General features: G+C 40.9%; 1 protein-coding gene and 1 long non-coding RNA gene across 59 annotated transcripts in view; one reads left to right on the top strand and one right to left on the bottom strand.

Annotated features, from left to right (window-relative positions):
* Positions 1 to 8,331, top strand: part of TECTA (tectorin alpha) — a 77,591-nt gene extending 69,260 nt beyond the window's left edge. For 5 of the 9 annotated variants that reach the window (XR_014814337.1, XR_014814339.1, XM_084974366.1 and 2 more), the window contains 4 exons: positions 4,904 to 5,066; positions 6,158 to 6,245; positions 6,555 to 6,671; positions 7,539 to 8,330. Coding sequence is in view for 6 of the 9 variants with exons in the window: in XM_084974366.1 (XP_084830492.1) it covers positions 4,904 to 5,066; positions 6,158 to 6,245; positions 6,555 to 6,671; positions 7,539 to 7,639 (469 nt within the window). In the remaining 3 variants the exon portion in view is untranslated. 9 annotated transcript variants of the gene reach the window in all.
* LOC102163364 (uncharacterized) overlaps positions 1 to 20,145 on the bottom strand; it is a 118,606-nt gene that overhangs the window by 27,641 nt on the left and 70,820 nt on the right. For 39 of the 50 annotated variants that reach the window (XR_014815464.1, XR_014815458.1, XR_014815450.1 and 36 more), the window contains 3 exons: positions 4,961 to 5,056; positions 4,117 to 4,272; positions 3,500 to 3,571 (listed from right to left, as the gene is read on the bottom strand). This is a non-coding gene — a long non-coding RNA (uncharacterized LOC102163364). Of the gene's footprint in view, positions 1 to 541; positions 3,572 to 4,116; positions 4,273 to 4,960; positions 5,057 to 6,450; positions 6,644 to 20,145 lie in introns of those variants that run through there. The other 11 variants (XR_014815469.1, XR_014815468.1, XR_014815443.1 and 8 more) reach the window with 5 other exon arrangements.

Raw genomic sequence — 20,145 nt, forward strand, 5'->3', positions numbered from 1 at the left:
ACAAAGATACGACACTCCAAAACCTCTGGGATGCAGCAAAAGCCGTTCTAAGAGGAAAGTTGATAGCAATACAAGCCCACCTCAGGACACAAGAAAAAGCTCAAATAAACAAGCTAACTTTACATCTAAAGCAGCTCGAGAGAGAAGAACAGACAAGACCTAAAGTTCGTAGAAGGAAAGAAATCATAAAGATCAGAGCAGAAATCAATGAAATAGAAACAAAGAAAACCATAGAGAAGATCAATGAAATGAAAAGCTGGCTCTTTGGAAAGATCAACAAAATTGATAAACCCCTAGCCAGACTTATCAAGAAAAAAAGAGGGAGTTCCCGTCGTGGTGCAGTGGTTAACGAATCCGACTAGGAACCATGAGGTTGCGGGTTCGGTCCCTGCCCTTGCTCAGTGGGTTAAGGATCCGGTGTTGCTGTGAGCTGTGGTGTAGGTTGCAGACGCGGCTCGGATCCCGCATTGCTGTGGCTCTGGCGTAGGCCGGTGGCTACAGCTCCGATTAGACCCCTAGCCTGGGAATCTCCATATGCTGCGGAAGCAACCCAAGAAATAGCAAAAAGACAAAAAAAAAAAAAAAAAAAAAAAAGAGGACTCAAATCAATAAAATTAGAAATGAAAAAGGAGAGGTAACAACAGACATCAGAGAAATACAAAGGATCATAAGAGACCACCATATGCAACTATACGCCAATAAAACGGAAAACTTAGAAGAAATGGACAAATTCTTAGAAAAGTATGATCTTCCAAGACAGAACCAAGATGAAATAGAAAAGACAAATGGACCAATCACAAGAACTGAAATTGAAACTGTGATTACAAAACTTCCAACAAACAAAAGTCCAGGACCAGATGGTGTCACAGGCGAATTCTATCAAACATTTAGAGGAGAGCTAACACCTCTCCTTCTGAAACTATTTCAAAAAATTGCAGAGGAAGGGATACTCCCAAACTCATGCTATGAGGCTACCATCACCCTGATACCAAAATCAGACAAAGATACCACAAAAAAAGAAAACCACAGGCCTATTTCACTGATGAACATTGATGCAAAAATCCTCAACAAAATACTAGCAAACTGCATCCAACAATACATTGAGAGGATTGTACATCATGATCAAGTGGGATTTATCCCAGGGATGCAAGGGTTCTTCAATATCCGCAAATCCATCAGTGTGATACACCACATGAACAAACTGAAGAATAAAAACCATATGGTCCTCTCAATAGATGAAGAAAAAGCCTTTGACAAAATCCAACACCCATTTCTGATAAAAACCCTTCAGAAAGTGGGCAAAGAGGGAACCTTCCTCAACATGATAAAGGCCATATATGACAAACCCACAGCAAACATCATTCTCAATGGTGAAAAGCTGAAAGAATTCCCACTGAGATCAGGAACAAGACAAGGATGTCCGCTCTCGCCACTACGCTTGAACATAGTTTTGGAAGTCCTAGCCACGGCAATCAGAGAAGTAAAAGAAATAAACGGAATCCAAATTGGAAAGGAAGAAGTAAAACTATCACTGTTTGCAGATGACATGATACTATACCTAGAGAACCCTAAAGACTCTATCAGAAAACTGTTAGAGCTCATCCGTGAATTTGGCAAAGTCGTAGTATACAAAATTAATACACAGAGATCGACGGCATTTCTATACACTAACAATCAAAGAGCAGAAAGAGAAATTAAGGAAGCAATCCCCTTTTACCATTGCATCCAAAAGAATAAAATACCTAGGAGTAAACCTACCTCAAGAGACAAAAGACCTGTACTCTGAAAACTATAAGCCACTGATGAAAGAAATCAAAGAGGACACAAATAGATGGAAAGATATACCATGCTCGTGGATTGGAAGAGTTAATATTATCAAAATGACTATACTACCTAAGGCAATCTACAGATTCAGTGCAATCCCTATCAAATTACCAAGGACATTTTTCACAGAACTCGAACAAAATATTTTAAAGTTTGTTTGGAAGCACAAGAGACCCAGAATAGCCAAAGGCATCCTGAGAAAGAAAAATGGAGCGGGAGAAATCAGGCTCCCAGACTTCAGACTATACTACAAAGCAAGAGTCATCAAAACCATATGGTACTGGCACAAAGACAGAAATATAGATCAGTGGAACAGGACAGAGAGCCCAGAATTCAATCCATGCACCTACAGCCAACTCATCTATGACAAAGGAGGCAAGAATATACAATGGAGAAAGGACAGCTTGTTTAATAAGTGGTGCTGGGAAAACTGGACAGCCACATGGAAAAGAATCAAATTAGAACACTACTTAACACCATACACAAAAATAAACTCTAAATGGATTAGAGACCTAGATATAAGACCAGACACTATAAAACTCTTAGAGGAAAATATAGGCCAAACACTCTCTGACATAAACGACAGCAACATCTTCTCAGATCCACCTCTGAGAGTAATGACAATAAAAACAAAAATAAACACATGGGACCTAATCAAACTTCAAAGTTTCTGCACAGCAAGGAAACCCTAAACAAAATGAAAAGACAGCCCACAGAATAGGAGAAAATCTTTGCAAGTGAATCAACTGACAAGGGATTAATCTCCAAAATTTAGAAACACCTTCTGCAGCTCTATACCAAAAAAACAAACAACCCCATCAAAAAATGGGCAGAAGATCTAAACAGACAGTCCTCCAAAGAAGACATGCAGATGGCCAAAAAACACATGAAAAGATGTTCAACATTACTCATTATTAGGGAAATGCAAATCAAAACCACAATGAGGTACCTACCACCTTATACCAGTCAGAATGGCCATCATTCAAACATCTACCAACAATAAGTGCTGGAGAGGGTGTGGAGAAAAAGGAACCCTAGTACACTGTTGGTGAGAATGTAAATCGGGGCAACCACTGTGGAAAACAGTATGGAGATTCCTCAGAAAACTAAAAATAGAACTACCATTTGATCCAGCAATCCCACTCCTTGGCATCTATCCAGAGAAAACCACAACTCGCAAAGACACATGTATTCCAATGTTCATTGCAGCACTATTTACAATAGCCAAAACATGGAAACAACCTAAATGTCCATCCACAGGGGAGTGGATCTAGAAGATGTGGTACATATACACAATGGAATATTACTCAGCCATGAAAAAGAACGAAATCCCAGCATTTTTAGCAACATGGATGGATCTAGAAACTATCATGCTAAGTGAAGTCAGCCATACAATGAGACACCAACATCCAATGCTTTCACTGACATGTGGAATCTGAAAAAAGGACAGACGGAACTTCTTTGCAGAATAGATGCTGCCTCACAGACATTGAAAAACTTATGGTCTCTGGAGGAGACAGTTTGGGGGGTGGGGGGATATGCTTGGGCTGTGGGATGGAAATTCTGTGAAATCAGATTGTTATGATCATTATACCACTATAGATGTGATAAATTCATTTGAGTAATAAAAAAATAAAAAACATGAATAGAACAACAACAACAACAAAAAACCTACCAGGAGACCAAAGCAAGTCACACAGCCAAGCCCCGAATCAGTGCCACTGGCAAGTATACTCCTCCCCTGGAGCTGTGGGTGAGAACAGGAGTATTTTTGCATAAAAATCCAATCTTTTATAGGCTCTAATCTTGGTTTTGCCACTTGTCAGCTATGTGACCTTAGAAAAGTATCTTAACTGCTCTATTCCTCAGTTTCATCCTCTGTAAACTAGGGATAAAATAGTGCTGACATTAAAGGGTTGTTGTACCTAGACAGGAAAAAAAGAATGGAGATATATATATATAACTGATTAATTTTGCTGTACACCTGAAACTAATGAACATTTTAAGTCAAATATACTCCAATAAAATTTTTTAAAAATTAAAAAAAAGAGAGACTATTGCCTTCAAGACTAATTACAAAATTTAATAGGTGTGGGAATGCTGACGAATAACTTCAGTTTTTCATTTTCCTTCTCTCTAAGCTATATCATCCTGTGGGCCAGGGGAAGCCCATCTTGATCATTCTAAAACACTTCTCGGCTGTGATGGACCAGCCTTGGCCGTGGCAGCATTCACTCACTCATTGATTCATTCACTCATTGATTCATCCAACAAAGATTTTTAAATACTTACTATGTTCTGCTCAGTGTGTTGCAGACCCCATCAGGATTACACCTTGGTTCCTGCACTCCAGGGGCTCAGCTGGGTGCTGTGGGCAAATCCAGGAAAAGCCACGGCTCCTGTCTGGTCAGGGCATGTTTATACAGGAAGGAGAGCCAGAGACTGGTGCTGGAGAAAGAGCAAGCATTAGTTGGTGTGGGAAGAAGTGCAGAGAGGCTTCCTGATGGGGGAAAGGGTAAAAAGACCCTGGGGCATAAGAGACTGGGGCCCACTGGGGGAGCGCCAACTAGTGGAGGCCAGATGGCTGTGCCCTTACCTACTGGCTCAGAACCACAAGGAGGTGGGAGAAGAGGTGCCCAAAACAAGCCTTCAGCTCACCCGTGACTGCTCTGTTGTCCGCTCCAGCTCCCACCTGTTTTTACTTGGAGGAAGATTTCCCAGGAGGGCTTGAAAAGGGGGCCCCTCCACAAATTGATAATTAACAGAAGAAAGTACAGAAAACGCAAGGACTCATCTTATGTTTGTTAAATTGATATCAGTAAAACACAGCAGTACCAGGGGGAGGAATGAGACACTGACGCGTGGGGAAATTGAGTGCAGGCGCTACAGTCATTTTGGTTTTAGGTGCCGTTAAGATGCTAATTTGAGGCACTGTTTGATGCTTTCCAAACAAACTAGGAAACTCTAAGGGAATCATGACAAATGACAAACCCACGCACTCCCGAGGTCACTTCTGCATGCAAAGGCCTTTTGGCTGTTTGTATGAAACATGAAAGAGGGTGGCTTTTTTCTTGAACAGGTGTCAGAACATTAAAGACAACACCATCGGCATCGAGGAGAACGGTGTCTCCCTCACCTGTCGCTTTCACGTCACGGTCTTCAAGTTCATTGGGGATTATGACGAAGTCCACCTTCACTGCGCAGTGTCCCTCTGTGATTCAGAAAAGTACTCCTGTAAAATAGTAAGTGATGGTGCGAAAATTCAACGCTTAGCTCTATTTCTCACAGCTCCGATTTTCCCTGAGTGGGGATCGCGAATGCCAGGCTCTGTGGCTCTTTAGGGTCCTTTAGGACTCATGGCACCAGGCAGTGTCTGAATTGGAGCCATCCTCAGATGCCAGGGAGAGGCAGTCCAACAAGAGAGAGAGCGCAGTAGAATGATGACCATATACTCCTCTGTCTCTGAGATGCCCATCTGTGGTTGGCATGATGCTAGACCAGGGTTTCCCAAACCTCATCAGCACTACTGACATTTTGGATGGAATGATTCTTTGTTGTGGGGCTGCCCTGTGCTCTGCAGGATGTTTAGCAGGATCCCTGGGCTTTACCCTGATGCCAGAAGTACCTCCTCCCCACTTATAACACCCAAAATACTTGCTGCCATTTGCAAGGAGTGAGGAACTGGCCCTGTTTGAGAGCCACTCTGCCAGAGTCTCAAGGAGTCAGGCCACCTGCATCTGAAGTGAATGATGGGGCCAAGCTCCACTCCCCGACAGAAGCAAACTCCTGGGCTCAGGCTACACTTCAGACAGAGGTCATCCCCCTGCCCACCCCAAACCACTCCAGGGCCTAAGGCTTGGAAGGACTGGGGGGACGTGGTGACACACCAGTCATCTGGTCCATGCCAGGCTTACATCCCCACCATATATGACTGTGTCCCTGGGGGTTTATTGCACTGGTACCCGGTCCCTAACATTTAACACTGCAGTTTTATACTTGTCCCATGTTTACAGGATCGAAGTGTCAGTTACGGTCGGAGCTGCTTACGGATGCTGGTGCTTACATTACTGTCTGATCTGATACAAGATCCTCCTTCCTGGGACAGGAGCCTCTTTGAATCTAATTCTAGTGTGGAGAATATATTTAATTCTGTTCAACATAAAGCCCCGAGTCCCAGTGGGCTCAGTGATCAAGAATGCATTGGTTCTAATTAATCTGAGCCACCGTAGTGCTTGAGGCTGAGCCACTGCCTCTTTTGGAGGTGGAAACGTGGTGAAGAATAAGTTATCAGCTTAATTGTGTGAAATTTTCCCTCTGGTGTTCTGTCTTTCAGAATTGCCCTCAAAATTCCAGGATTGCCACAGATTATACCAAGGAACCTAAAGAGCAGATCATTTCAGTGGGACCTATTAGGAGAAAAAGTATGTATGTTCCCTCAAACAGCCTATAAATGATTAAAGCAGTGGGATTTGAAGGCTTGGGCTAACTCTGGGATGTGTTTGGCTTACGGTATGAATGTGGTGAACGGGGAAGTTGAGGATTCCAGTTTGAGGACCCCAGTCTGAGAAGCCTACCCGCTTCCCTAATAGCATCTTTTCATGGACTATTAAAGGCTGAGGACAGTACCAGGCTTTTTTTCCTTCCTCTCCTTTCTTTAAAGCTTGGCCCTTAGATACCAGTTGGAGAGTTGGATTGTCTGCAGGTAACTTGTCCATCAGCTCTTTCTTCAGGGCTGGACTGGTGTGAGGACAATGGAGGGTGTGAGCAGATTTGCACAAGCCGGGTGGATGGGCCTCTGTGTAGCTGTGTGACAGGAACCCTGCAGGCGGATGGCAAGAGCTGCAGAGGTGAGCATGCACCCCCCCAACCCTGAACCCCAACTCCCCTCCAGGGTGGACGGCTGGGAACACAGGAAGTTCTTGACCCTGAGAAGGAGGAATTCTTGTATGAGGCCCCCTTGGTCAGCAGCTGACTCTAGGACTTCAAGAAATTAAGAAGGAAGGATGACGAAAATGCCTGAGGAATTCTAGCATCTTTTTAAAAAAAAAAAAAAAAAAAAACTTTGGGTCTTTGCTCTTTTATCTAAAAGATGGTGATTTTGTTTCGTTTTTTAAGGCCACACCCATGGCATATGGAGGTTCCTGGGCTAGGGTTCGAATCAGAGCTGCAGCTGCTGGCCTGTGCCACCGCGACAGCAATGTGGGATGTGAGCCATGACTGTGACTACACCAGAGCTGGGCCACGCCTGATCCTTAACTCACTGAGCGAGGCCAGACGTCAAACCCACGTCCTCATGGATACTAGTCAGGTTCCTTACCACTGAGCCACAATGGGAACTCCAAGATGAAGGTGATTTAAAAAAAACAAAAAAAAAAAACCCAAAAACATATCCAGCCATTTAGGAACCAAATATTGGCCTTTAATCTGGCCACCAAGTCTCCCCAGGTTGTGCCTGGGCCTGGGTGTGAGATCAAGCAAACAAGATTTCCTGCAGTAGCCTTGGCCTATGGTTTCCCTGAGTTAGCAGGACTCTTCCAAGGGTGGGGTTCATTCTGCCTCCTTGCTGCCTCAGTCAACGCCATATGGATAAAGTGGGTTCTTGGCAATGAAGAAAGTCAGTTCCTGTATTTGAATACTGCAGAGATGTCTGACCCACATCAAACAGGTATATATTTTTTTCCATAGGACTTAACCACGTCTCTCTCTGTTCACAGCCTCTAATTCTTCCATTGAACTTCAAATTTGGACGCTGCTTCTCCTCATGACCCAGATTTCATTATGGCGTTTTGTCTATAAATCAGGCATGACCTCATAATTAACTCCAGGTTGCTAAATATGAAGTGCTGTCATTTACTCACTTCACCTCCCCGTAGGATAAAAGGTGTGTGCCCTTAAGTCAAAACCTGTTTGAAATTGTCCACTATCTCAAAGTGATGCCACCTGCCCCCAATGGTCAGCGCTCCAGAAAAGAGGGAGACGCTATGCTCCTCTTTCAAAGTAAGCCACGGGGCTTCTAAAGGCAGATTTCCTGCCTCCTCTTTCCAAACAGTTGTCACTATAAACTGGTTCACAAGAAAAACGGAGGAAATGGAAGGAAGAGATTCTGGTTAGACAAGTCTCTCCTGAAATCTGACCAGAGACATCTGTCCAACAAATGCTGTTTCTGGATCAGTTTATACAGAGATAGGGCCTGTTGGGACGATATTGAACATTGAGAAGCAGTGATTGGAGGTTTTGCCTCCCTCTGAGGAAGTTCTCCGATGTTTGGAAGCGTCTGACCTCTGAGACGTCTGTGCTACCCCCCACCCCCCATTCATACAGAACCCCTTCCCTGCCCTCGTGTCCTCCAGCCTCGCCATGGCCGCGTGGCCACTGCGTATACTGTTTTGGGACCTGGGGAACCCCCCCTCACCCGTCCCCTCAGACCCCAACTCTTCTCTTTTACAAATCAACCAAATAATTTTTCATGTGTTTTATGCTTAAATAAACTGTGTTCAATTATTTCATTACTTGGTGGCTAGAATCATTCTTATCGATGTTAAGCTCTGCACATGAAACAGCATGCTCTGATTTGGAGAAAAAAAAAAAAAGCAGCAGCAGCAGCAATGGGGCAGGTAAGTGCTGCTGGCCAGAGCTTTAATGCATTTTGTTATGAGTCTGTTTATACGGACAGCGCATTGGTGGGGTGTTGGTTAAGGGGCTTTTTGGAGTTTGAGAAGCAGTACCTGGTGCAAAACCCCACATAACTACAAAATGGAGGGCCTGGTAAATATATCCTGGGTGCCGCTCTTTTGAAAGTTAAAAACAAAGTCAACTCCACTTCAAGTTTATGTTGAAGTTGTTTCGGATTTCAGCTGATGGCATTTTTGTCTTTGGGAACTCTGGGAAACGCTGAGCAGCAATCCCAGCATCCTTGATGGGTGGGTGTGGGTACAATTCCTACCCTCTTATGTATAAAAGGCATCTCATCACACCATCCCTGGGCTGGGGAAGCAGGGTGTAGACTGAGTTTGCAGCGAACAGCTTTGATCTCCCGCTGCAGGGAGGGCCCACAGGCTCTAGCTGGGCAGTCGGAGCTGCTGTGCAGCCAGGAGGACAGGCGGTATTGATAGAGGAAAACATGCATCTGCTTCAACTTGGACATCTTAGGCGCTCTGGGGGAAATGCTGAACATTGAGATGGATTAAGCACTTAAGCCATCTATTCCAGATGAGACACAGTACCTCCCCGTGATGGAAATTCATGTTAGGCACGTGTTCTTTTCTCATCTGAAAACCTCAACTCCAGGCTCCCCCACTTCACAATCAGCAGATTCAGAGCTAAGGCTTCATTTTCCTTTCCACTGTCTAAGGTGTTCACAGTCAGATTCGGAATTTATTTTTTTACTTGATTTCCCTAGATGAATTTCAACTGAAGACATACAAGGAGGAGAAGTTTTCATATTTAGTAACTTCTCTTTATTGATTTTTCATTTCAAAGTCACTCAAAGTTTCTAAATTGAAGACTATAATCGTTTTTTAGATTTTTAATTAAATCCCTTCTTGTCAAACTTGTATTCTTGGACCCAGGTTCTCTCACTTGGTTGACATCCTTGTCTGTCATCAGGATAACATGGTGTGGAGCCAAAGTAGAAAACCTCAGAACCTCAGTGGCATAAACAGCAAAGGTTTCTCACTTGCTCACTCCAGGGGTGCTGATCCTGACTCCCACCCTGGGCGGGGGGTTGGGGGAGACGTCATCATCATCTTTTTTCCTCTCAGCAGAATTTACTGAACAATGTATCCTTTGTCCTGCAGTACCACTTTTATCCTACATCCAATTCAGTCTCTGTGGTTCTGTTTGTGAGCTCCAGATTCCCTTCCATTGTTTCTGTTACTGTGTCAGAATCACATTTTATCCAGATATAACTGAATATAACATGATGTTGCAGGTGTACAACATAATGATGCGATAGATGTGTATACTAGGAAACAATCATCACAGTAAGTCTAGTTTACACCCATAGCCATACATACATTTTTTTCCCCTGTGATGAGAACTTTTAAGATCTGTGGCAACTTTCACATATGCAGTACCATATTGTTAACTGAGTCACCATGCTGTAATTACACCCCCAGAATGTATTCATTTTATAACTGGAAGTTTGTATCTTTTGACTCTCTTCATCCATTTCACCCTGCCTCTAGCAACCACCAGTCTGTTCTATGTATCCATGAGTTCATTTTTCTGTTTTGTTATTTTTAGATTCCACATATAAATGAGATCATATAGTATTTGTCTTTCTCTGTCTTGACTTACTTCACTTAGTATAATATCTTCAAGGTCCATCCATGTTGTTGCAAACGACAGGGTTTCCTTTTTATGGCCAAATAATATTCCATTGTATATATGTTCATAGCACATCTTCTTTATCCATTCATCCATCGATGGACACGTAGGTTGTTTCCATATGTTGACTATTGTAAATAATGCTGCAGTGAGCATGGGAGTGCAGATATCTTTTCGAGTTAGTGTTTTCATCTCCTTTGGATAAATGCCCAGAAGTGGAATTGCTGGACATATGGTATTTCTAGCTTTAGATTTTTGAGGAACTTCCATATTGTTTTCCATAGTGGCTGCACCAACTTAAATTCCCACCAATCAAGGGTTCCCCTTTCCTCACATCCTCTCCAACACTTGTTATTTCTTGATACTTGACTAGCTTTTGATGCTGCCAGCTCAGCGTGAGGCTTCAGGGTTCACCTCAGCAAGGGGGAGAGAATCACATCCCAGAAGGGACACAGGACACTTATGTTACCATGTCACTGGCCAAAGAAAGGTACGTGCCTGCAACTAACTTTCAGAGAGCAGGGAACTGCAAACTTCCAGGGAGCCTGGGAGAGAGAAGAACTGGAAACCTGTGCTGATGGCTGCCAAGCGGTCCTTGAGTCAATCACGCCTATCTTTGTTAAAGAGAAATAACAAAGACCCAGAAAAGCTATGGAACGAAAAGCAAACGCCCCTCAGCTGACTGTCTGCAAGGCAAAAGAACTGGAAGGTAATTCTGACCCTTTTACTAACTGAATTCTCTGCTTGAAATAAATCGTTTGATATCATAATACCTTAACTTTCTTTTCTGTAAAATGAGAACTTTAAGCTTCTTTTAAACTATTCTTGGGTTAGAAAATGACACTATACAAACATAAACCACATGATAGCATATATTTGGATAACTCTAGAACCTTGCCTTCTCCTGCCACTCAAAAAGATTTGCCCCAAGAAAGAGGGGCGGGAGGAAGCCTGTGTTTAGCAAAGGTTAAAAAGGAAGTTAATTGGGAATCTTATTAACTTGGTATTTCTCTGATATCAAAAGAAACAACATCTTGGGGTCTGGCATTTCTGACAAATGGGAATTCTATAATTAGCTTCTTAACCAGTAGTATGTGCTCTATTCAAAATCCTAGTGCCAAAACTTGAGAGCATGAATTGTTTCACATTGTCTAATATTCTAGCTATTTTTGGAACCATGTGACATTTAGTGAGAGCTTGAAATCTAATAAAACTTATTTCAACCAAAGAAATTAAGTAATTGTCAAAAAATGACTATCAGGAAAAAAGAATGGCTATACAGATAGGTACAACTGATTCACTTTGATATACACCTGAAACTAACACAACATTGTAAGTCAACTCTACTCCAACAGAATTTTTAAAACAGACAATCATACAAACTTAAGAGTAATAAAGAATTATGTCTTGTCTTTACTAATTCTGAATTAATTTAGCATCAACCCCATTCTGAACCTTCAAGCCTTTCTCCTTAAACTCAGAGGATTTTTACACCCCATATTGCATTGCGGTTTGGTCCTGGTTAGGGGAACCCTTTTCCATGCCCTGATTCACTGGCTTCTGCAGCACAACTCAGTGAAAAGGAAAATCAAACAGCACCCTCTAGTGTTCATTTTTATTTTTGCATGAAACCCAAATGTATATTGAACCACACCAATCAAAATACGATTTCTCCTCCTCCTTGAAACCTTAGATGCGGAACATTACCAGAATATAGCTTTGGAAAACACATCAAATGCCAAGGACATTTCTGGAGAACAGTGTGAGATTTATTCTTATGCACACAGTAAGCATCATTCCAGGGAAATACCAGTTCTTGGCATCCCATGCAAATTTTGCCCTTAATATCCATTTCTCTATCGTGTTAACGAAAATAGCTGTTGAGAAAAATTAAGTATCTCTTAAATGTTGAGAAATAAACAATCTGATAAAAAAAAGCCATGAAATATTTAGCGGTCTTTCTTTTCCCCCAGCAGAATGTGAAATACTTTCTTATGCATCTAAAGCACGACAACCATAACTCTGGTCTGACTAATGGAAGGCTCTGTTTGTGATGGTTTAATTATGTTTGCTGAAATATGACTCTCATATAAGACAACATCTCCATGGCAGAGGGACAGATCTCTGGGTCTATAGATAGAAATAAAACACAAAAGACTCATCGTTCCATGAAGAACTCGGCAATCAAATTCTATTTGCTAAGGAAACAAATGAAGGGAGAATGATGTTCACTGCATGTTTTGCTGTGTTTCTGTTTGCATGTGGCCTCTGGGCTAGTTACTATTTTATTCATTAGCGTAAAATATTGATGATGAAATAGTTTTGAAATCCAGCCATTCTCTCATCAGATGAAATAACAATACCTTATGCTCATGGGCATCTTTCATAATGAATGTTTTCCTACCTGTATTTACTATTGTTCAATCATAAATCATGCCAAGTTTTGACAGAGCAATCAGAGGGAAAGCGTTAGGTTGAAGTTATAATAGCACAAAGTACTAACTAAAGAAAAACGCAAACCCACACATATATGTGTGCTTGTGCTTATGGGTTTACTTAGTAATTTCCAACTGCTAATGAGACATATGAGAATGACAGTAGTCTTTTCAGCCTTTTGTGCCTTTTAAGAACAAAGAAACTGTGACATATAAGTTTTGACTCTGCCCCCCACCCAACTCCTGAGTGTCTTTGGGGAATAGTAGATAAAAATCTACTGCAATGACCCTATTTTAGTTGGGCAAAATATATATAATTTTACTGAAAGGTATAACATATTTAATCAATTTCGGTCTTGAAAGCCTTTGCACTGGATCTATCTAGAACTCATATCATTTCTGATTTAAACACTCGATTCACACAGAAATATGCTCTTAAGCTAATTAGATGTTAATCAAAGACAAAAAAAATGCATGGTTCCTAGCATTTTCCTCTTATCTGCCACTTTCTCAGTGCAATTAGCCATCCTGGGCCTTAAACGTAGTTTACACATCTCCGTGAATCACTGAAATCAAGGAGTTACAAGTGCCTGTTCTATGATGCTCTCCAGGAGTCTCTGAGTCGATGACTGCAAAATGCTATTAAGGGGCATCGACATCTCTACAAAGGAGGGCACCAGCTTTTCTCAAGAGTCCTGATCAGAAAGCAATTTGGCAAACTAATTCGACAAGGGAAAATGATTGGAACATATAATGTGAAAGTGTCTAGGTGTTGTACCAGACTATTGAAGGCATAAAATGAAAAGAAGATCGGAGAATAGCGCCGAACACATTTTTTTTTTTTTTTTGGCCCTAAAAAAGCCACAGATTCTAAATGCTTACTTTGAAACTCTAAGATGGGAGTGGAAACATTCTAAATATTAATTCAAGATCTGCAGAATCTAGAGATGTTTGGACCCTGTAAAATTTTTAATGATTTTTATTTTTTCCTTTATAGTTGGTTTACAGTATCTGTCAATTTTCTACTGTACAGCAAAGTGACCCAGTCACACATACATGTATACATTCTTTTTTTTTTTTTTTTTTTTTTTTGCCTTTTTAGGGCCGCACCCGTGGCATATGGAGGTTCCCAGGCTAGGGGTCTAATCGGAGCTGTAGTTGATGGCCTACACCAGAGCCACAGCAACACGGGATCCGAGCCACACCTGCAACCTACACCACAGCTCACGGCAACGCTGGATCCTTAACCCACTGAGCGAACCCAGGGATCAAACCCGCAACCTCATGGTTTTTAGTCGGATTAGTTTCTGCTGTGTCACAACAGGAACTCCATATACATTCTTTTTCTCACATTATCTTCCATCATGTTCCATCACAAGTGACTAGATATAGTTCCCAATGCTACACAGCAGGATCTCATTGCTTATCCATTCCAAAGGCAATAGGGTCCCTATGGATTTTTTTCACGTCTCCATGTGTTAACATTTTCTAATTGTACTTCTGACATTTTGGTCTTTCTCATAAATAATTACATTCATTATTTAGTTAGTTCCATCTAGTTCTTTACGTGGAAATCATGAAGTAAGTCAACAGAGGGAGATAAATAAATCTCACCACCTTTATATCTCAAACCCCACCCCCAACCCCGGACCACAGTGAACAGTTTAGCCAATGACTACAATCTGTTTAAATGCACACAATTTAGCCAAATTGGCCAGAAAGCACAGGCTGCCTAAATCCCAGGGAAACACATCTCCACATAAAACTCTAAATATTTTTTATTTTAGAAAAACCAGTTTAGGACAAGCACAACAAATGAGGACTTTGTTGTATTTCTTGGTGTTTTACTCTGGAAACACAAATTCACCAAATGTCTACTTTCTGGGGAGGCCTCCAAAGAGGCAACTGTGAGTTCTACAGCTACATCAGTCTGAACATTTTATATTTCCTCTGCCTTAGAATTTTCCACACTGGGCTGGCAGGATGAAACTATAGAATTTAAAACTGGATGGTGATTTGAAATTTTTCAAAATAAAATGTTGTAAAATGTATGGGCATCTTTCTAAGCCTTCTATCAAAAAGTGTCATTCTGAGGTGTTCAAACATTACAGAAACAACAACAAAATGTCCTATCTTTCAGTCTAATCTTAGAAGTGAGTTCTTTAAATGTCACATTCAAAACATATATGGATCACTGGCAAAGCACAACCCTATGGCAGTTTTATTCTTATAAACAACAGAAAGTGCACACCAATTCCTACATTATTTATTCCAATCCTATTCTGGATTTTTTCCCTCTCAACAGAAGAATACAATGCATACAGGTTAGAAAAATGAGAGTGGCATGACCTTTCAGTTTTGTGAAGGACAAGAAGCCTTCACTCCAACATGTAAGAAAGTGCAGCTGAGGACAGTAAAGAGAAGAAGGCACATGGGTCAGACTTGACCCTTGCTTCTCATGGACCTCAAGAGACCCAGGTTGGAGTTCCAGTTGTGGCTCAGTGGATTAAGAACCCAACTGGTATGTCTGAGGATTTGGGTTTGACCCCTGGCCTTAAGGATACGGCATTGCTGCAAGCTGTGGTGTAGGTGGCGGATGTGGCTTGTCAGATCAGATGTTGTGTGGTTGTGGCGTAGGCTGGTGGCTATGGCTTTGATTCAGCCCTTAGCCTGGGAACTTCCATATTCCATGGGTGAGGCCAGAAAGAGAGAGACAGACAGACAGACAGACTGACTGACCCAGGTCGACCAGATGCCATCAAAGGTAACTTCCCCTTCCAAAAATGTCAAGAAAAGGAAGTTAAATTTTACAAAAATTCCTAAGCAGATTTCATCAAAAGGTAGGAGAAAATGATCTTAATTCTCATTCTGAGATCCTTGGAAATACTCTAAGGAGAACCATGACTCCCTCAGATTTAATTCAGTGGGTAAAAATCTAATGGAACCTTGAACCAAGAAATGAAATATAAAGAGAGGATTACCCCGAGGAGGAAAGTTTGGCTTTAATAAACTATTCCTTGTAGACACTGAGCAATGTATAGGAAAGAACAAAGTGTCTTGATGCAATTACCTTCAGAAGAAATGCATGATTTCATTTTTAAAAAACTCACTAAACTGTTACCTTGAACAAGTAAATAAATATTAAACCCAATCCATAAGATACATAAGAAATACCAATAATCTTCCCATAGGATATTGTAAAACAGTTTTCTTGGCCATTCTCTTCTGCCTAAGTCCCAGTCAAGGGTAGCTAAGATCCTATTTATTCTACAGTTGTATGTGTGTGTGTGTGTGTGTGTGTGTGTGTGTGTGTGTGTGTATACAACTTCAGAGTTGTAACAAAAGAATCTCATTATGATGACTTTTAAAATCTCTAATATTATCTCTGAGCCTTTCGTCTCCAAAACATGTAAATATTTAGCAAAAGGTCTATTTAATTTCTCCTGAGTTAGATGAGGAATCTGTTGTTCAAAATCTATTCAGCTCCATTTGTTACGCTTTCAGATTTTCAACAACAACAACAAAAATTCTGTGGTTCCCTCTGCCAGTTTGTCTAGTTTGTCACGATAGCATCCAAAACCTGAGAGACAGAAAAGAGATTCTGAGGTTTTTCTTATGAGAGAAATATGGTCCTCTCAAACTGATCTCAAAGAAAAACGGGACCCAAGACTTTCACTAAACCATGTGAAATAGAGCCCTTGACAAATCCTGGGAAGCAAAGTCCTCAGAGGCAAAAAAAAAAAAAAAGGAAAGGAAAGAAAAATTTTCTACCCCTAAATATCAGTATATGTTTGTTTTACTTGGTTATTGTTATCGTAGACAGAATGAATGAGTTCAACTACTTCTCTTTAAAAGTAATTTGGGAAAAAAAATGTATATTGACCTATTTCTCTTGCATATTCCTCAAAGCTTCTTGGGATATGTAAACTCAGGAGATAAACACAAATTCCAAGAAGGGAACTGACTTTACACTGGGACTGCAGCTGTCCTTGGCAAAAACACATAAACTCGATGAAAATTAGGAAACCAGTTCATCAAGACTTAGGGGCTGCCTGTGGATTCCCAGGATGCCCCTGCAGAGGCAACTCTCTTGCCTAGTTCCAGCTTCTACCTTTAGTCTTTGATGACATGGCGTGTCAATCCAGCTCATCCAAACCATATCAGAATTTAGACATAGTTTAATAATAATTAAAAAAAAGAACCCTGGTTAGTTAACCCTGAAGATTAGAGGTTTTGGTTAACTGAAGAATTAAGTTGTTGCTTTTTTTTTTTAAGAACCATGGTTATCATTTACTCACTATCTACCAACCCTGTGGTGAGAGCTACTCATCTATTTCCTTTATTCCTCCTAAATAACCCTAAGAAATCATTCTTTTCCTGTTTTATAGAGGGTGGTCTAAAGAGGTTAAGTAACTTGCTCAAAGTCATTATATTTGATTTCACAGAACAGTTGATAAAATTGAGAGAATTATTCTAAGGGATCTTGTCTAGGCATCTTAGGAAACAAAATACCAAACATGGCAGGTATCCTTTTTACTGACTATCACTAGGATAGGGGGTCAATCAAGTACTCTGTTGTCCTTGGAGGGTTATCACTATGGATTATAACGTTTTAAAAGAATTTTAGACTTTCGAACTAAAATTAATTTTACACTAAAACTCCACTAAACATCAACTGATTTTACTCCTAGCCCCATTGCTCAGAACACAGATTCTGCAGTCAGACAGATTTAGGTTTGGGTCCTAGCTTCACCACTGACTAGTAAGACTGTACTTCATTCATTCTTTCATAGATCAAACATTTATTGATTGCTTGCCTTGTATCAAGCATTGGTCTATCACTCTAGATGAAAACTGATAAAGAAGTAATTTCCAAAGGAGAAAAGTCCTATGAGAAAAGGCAAGTAGGGCATTATGGGGTGGGGGAATGGGGGTAGAAGATTCATTTAGGTACAGTGGTCAAGCAGGCCTTCTGAGGGGTGTCATGTCAGCTGAGATTTGTGGGAAAAGAAGGAACCAGGTAAGCACGAAGGAGGAGGTGTCAGGAGAGCCATTTCAGACAGAGGCCAGAGAGCAAAGGCACAGTCCTGAGCTTGAGAGGAGCATTTCAGGGATGAGGAGGGGCTGGTGTTCACATTAGGGTTCACTCTTGGGGGCGTACATTCCATCACAAATATATGATGACAGACACCCACCGTTACAGTATCATACAGGACAGTCTCATTGCCCTAAAACTCTCTGTGCTCTGCCTATTTACCCCACCAATTTACATGACAAATAATCACTCCAAATACTCTAGGGAGAGTGTATCTGCAGAGAGAAAGAGAGGCAGCAGCAAGATCAAGTGACGGTTCTACAGGGCTGGATGGTTGGCCAAAGCCCAGGAACAGAAGCTCTGGGAAGAAACAGATAACTCTGAGCTCTATTTTGGTAGAAGAGGCTAGGGGACTAAGTCATACATTGGACTTGGAGACAGAGAAAAGATAGAAATCAAAACTGTTTCTGATTTGTACAACGGGGTGGATGATGATATCATTTACTGAAATGGAAAAAAAGCGAGAAATAGTTTCAGGCAAAAAATCGACTGTTCAGTTTGGTGCATGTTGAGCATGGGATATCTGTAAGAGATCCAAGTAGAGGTGTCACGTAGGCAGGAAGATATGACAGGAGCTTGTCAGACTAGTCTGGGATGGTGATAAACCAAATATAGGAATCCTATATATTTAGATGGCATTTAAGCAGAGGACAGAATTTGAGAGACCAAGAGAGAGAGAATAGAAGGGACCTCACTCTCAATGGGCCTGAAAATCTTCAGGATCAAAATTTAGAGATTAAAGGAGTTACATGGTGGCCTAGCGGTTAAGGATCATGGCTTCTCACTGCTGTGGCTCAGGTCACTGCTGTGGGTGGCATGGACTCCATCCCTGGCCTGGGAATTTCTGCATGCCGTGGGTTCAGTGCCCCCCCCTCCAATTCTATTTTATGACTTCTTAATTAATTAATTTATTTTTTTGTCTTTTTAGGGCCATACCCATGGCATATGCAAGTTCCCAGGCTAAAGGTCGAATTGGAGCCATGGCTGCCAGTCTATACCACAACCACAGCAATACCAGATCCGAGCCACATCTGAGATCTGTGCCACAGCTTGCAGCAACACTGGATCCTTAACCCAATGAGTAAGGCCAGGGATCGAACCTGCATCCTCATGGATACTAGTCAGGTTCTTAACTTACTGAGCCGCAATGGGAACTCCCTTCCCCCAACCCCAAATTTTAGAGGTTAGGAAGAGAGGGAGAAATGACCAGAGGAAACAGAAAAAATAGCCAGAAAAAAGTCAAGGAAAACTCAAGAGGAAGTGTAGCTGATACCAAGGAAAGAGAATATTTCAAACAGGATGGAGTGGCCAACCATGTTGAGGGCAAAAAAGATATTAGGCAAGTTATTCACTCTTTCTGAGAATCTGCAAAATCTATAAAATAATAATAATACCACTCATGCCCTATGCTTGTTCAAAGTACTTAGCGAAACGACAAATCTAAGGTACTTAACATGGGGCTCTGTACATAATAAGTACACAGTAGAGTTTTTTCTTCAATCTTCATTATCTCAGTGTCTTCTATTATCACTGTGCTGTGCAGACGAGAAGTTAGCAGAGGATTGTGTTTATAAGAATGATAATCAAACTGGATTTTAGTATTTCTCTTTCCTTACTGACATTACCTATCATTAAAAAGACGCAAGAATAAATTTCTTCTTGTAGTGAAACACTGCTTTTCAGAGTCAGTGACAGCATGTACCATTAATTACTTTGAAACCTGTTTTACTTCCCTAATGCCCTTTGGTTGTCCTATAAAGTATATGAGTGGCTTCTTTCCCCCCCCAATTAATTTTAACTGCAACCTGTGGAGGGACAAAATCAACCAAGTGATTAACATCTTAAGAATACTAGCCCACTTACTGTAAAAGCTTTGATATAGATACCTCTTATGGGAATATTCTCCAAAAAGCTTGCTGCTGTTTCTGAATGCTGAAGTACTGTCTAAAGGGAAAAGAATTGAGCATGCAAGCTTTCCAAAAAGGCATGAGACATTAAAAGCTATTAAAAACAGCGAAGCATTAATGAAAAGAAAATGAGCAGCTTTCATTTATTAAAAATTATGTAAACACACTCATTTCAGACCCATTATTACTGCACTTGGATAATTTTGCTAAATGTTATCAGCAGGTAGAAATATAAGACGAGAAATTGCTCTTAACGGCACTTAAAAATAGAAAAATAGAAACTTCTTTTCAAAATCGTGATCCTCACAAAATTCTATCAAGACTAGTTGGACTTGCTGCACGTGTGGCCCTAAAAAAAAAAAAAAAAGACTTGCTGGACTGATGACAATCAAATCAACAATCATTTACCTATGAAAATTCAACCAATGAAAATTTAAAGATTAAAATAAATTTTCTAAGAATTCAAGAGAAATTGAAGAAAGATTGCTCCTCTATCATTCTTCAGACTGAATACTTGGAAAATTTCCCCAAATAATTAAAAAGATGCATCTCAATC

This window comes from Sus scrofa, chromosome 9 (genome assembly GCF_054392235.1).
Source record: "Sus scrofa isolate SSC_HxYL_T2T_F1_AM1 chromosome 9, Sscrofa_HxYL_maternal_Yorkshire_Landrace_v2.0, whole genome shotgun sequence".
Lineage (NCBI taxonomy): Eukaryota > Metazoa > Chordata > Mammalia > Artiodactyla > Suidae > Sus > Sus scrofa.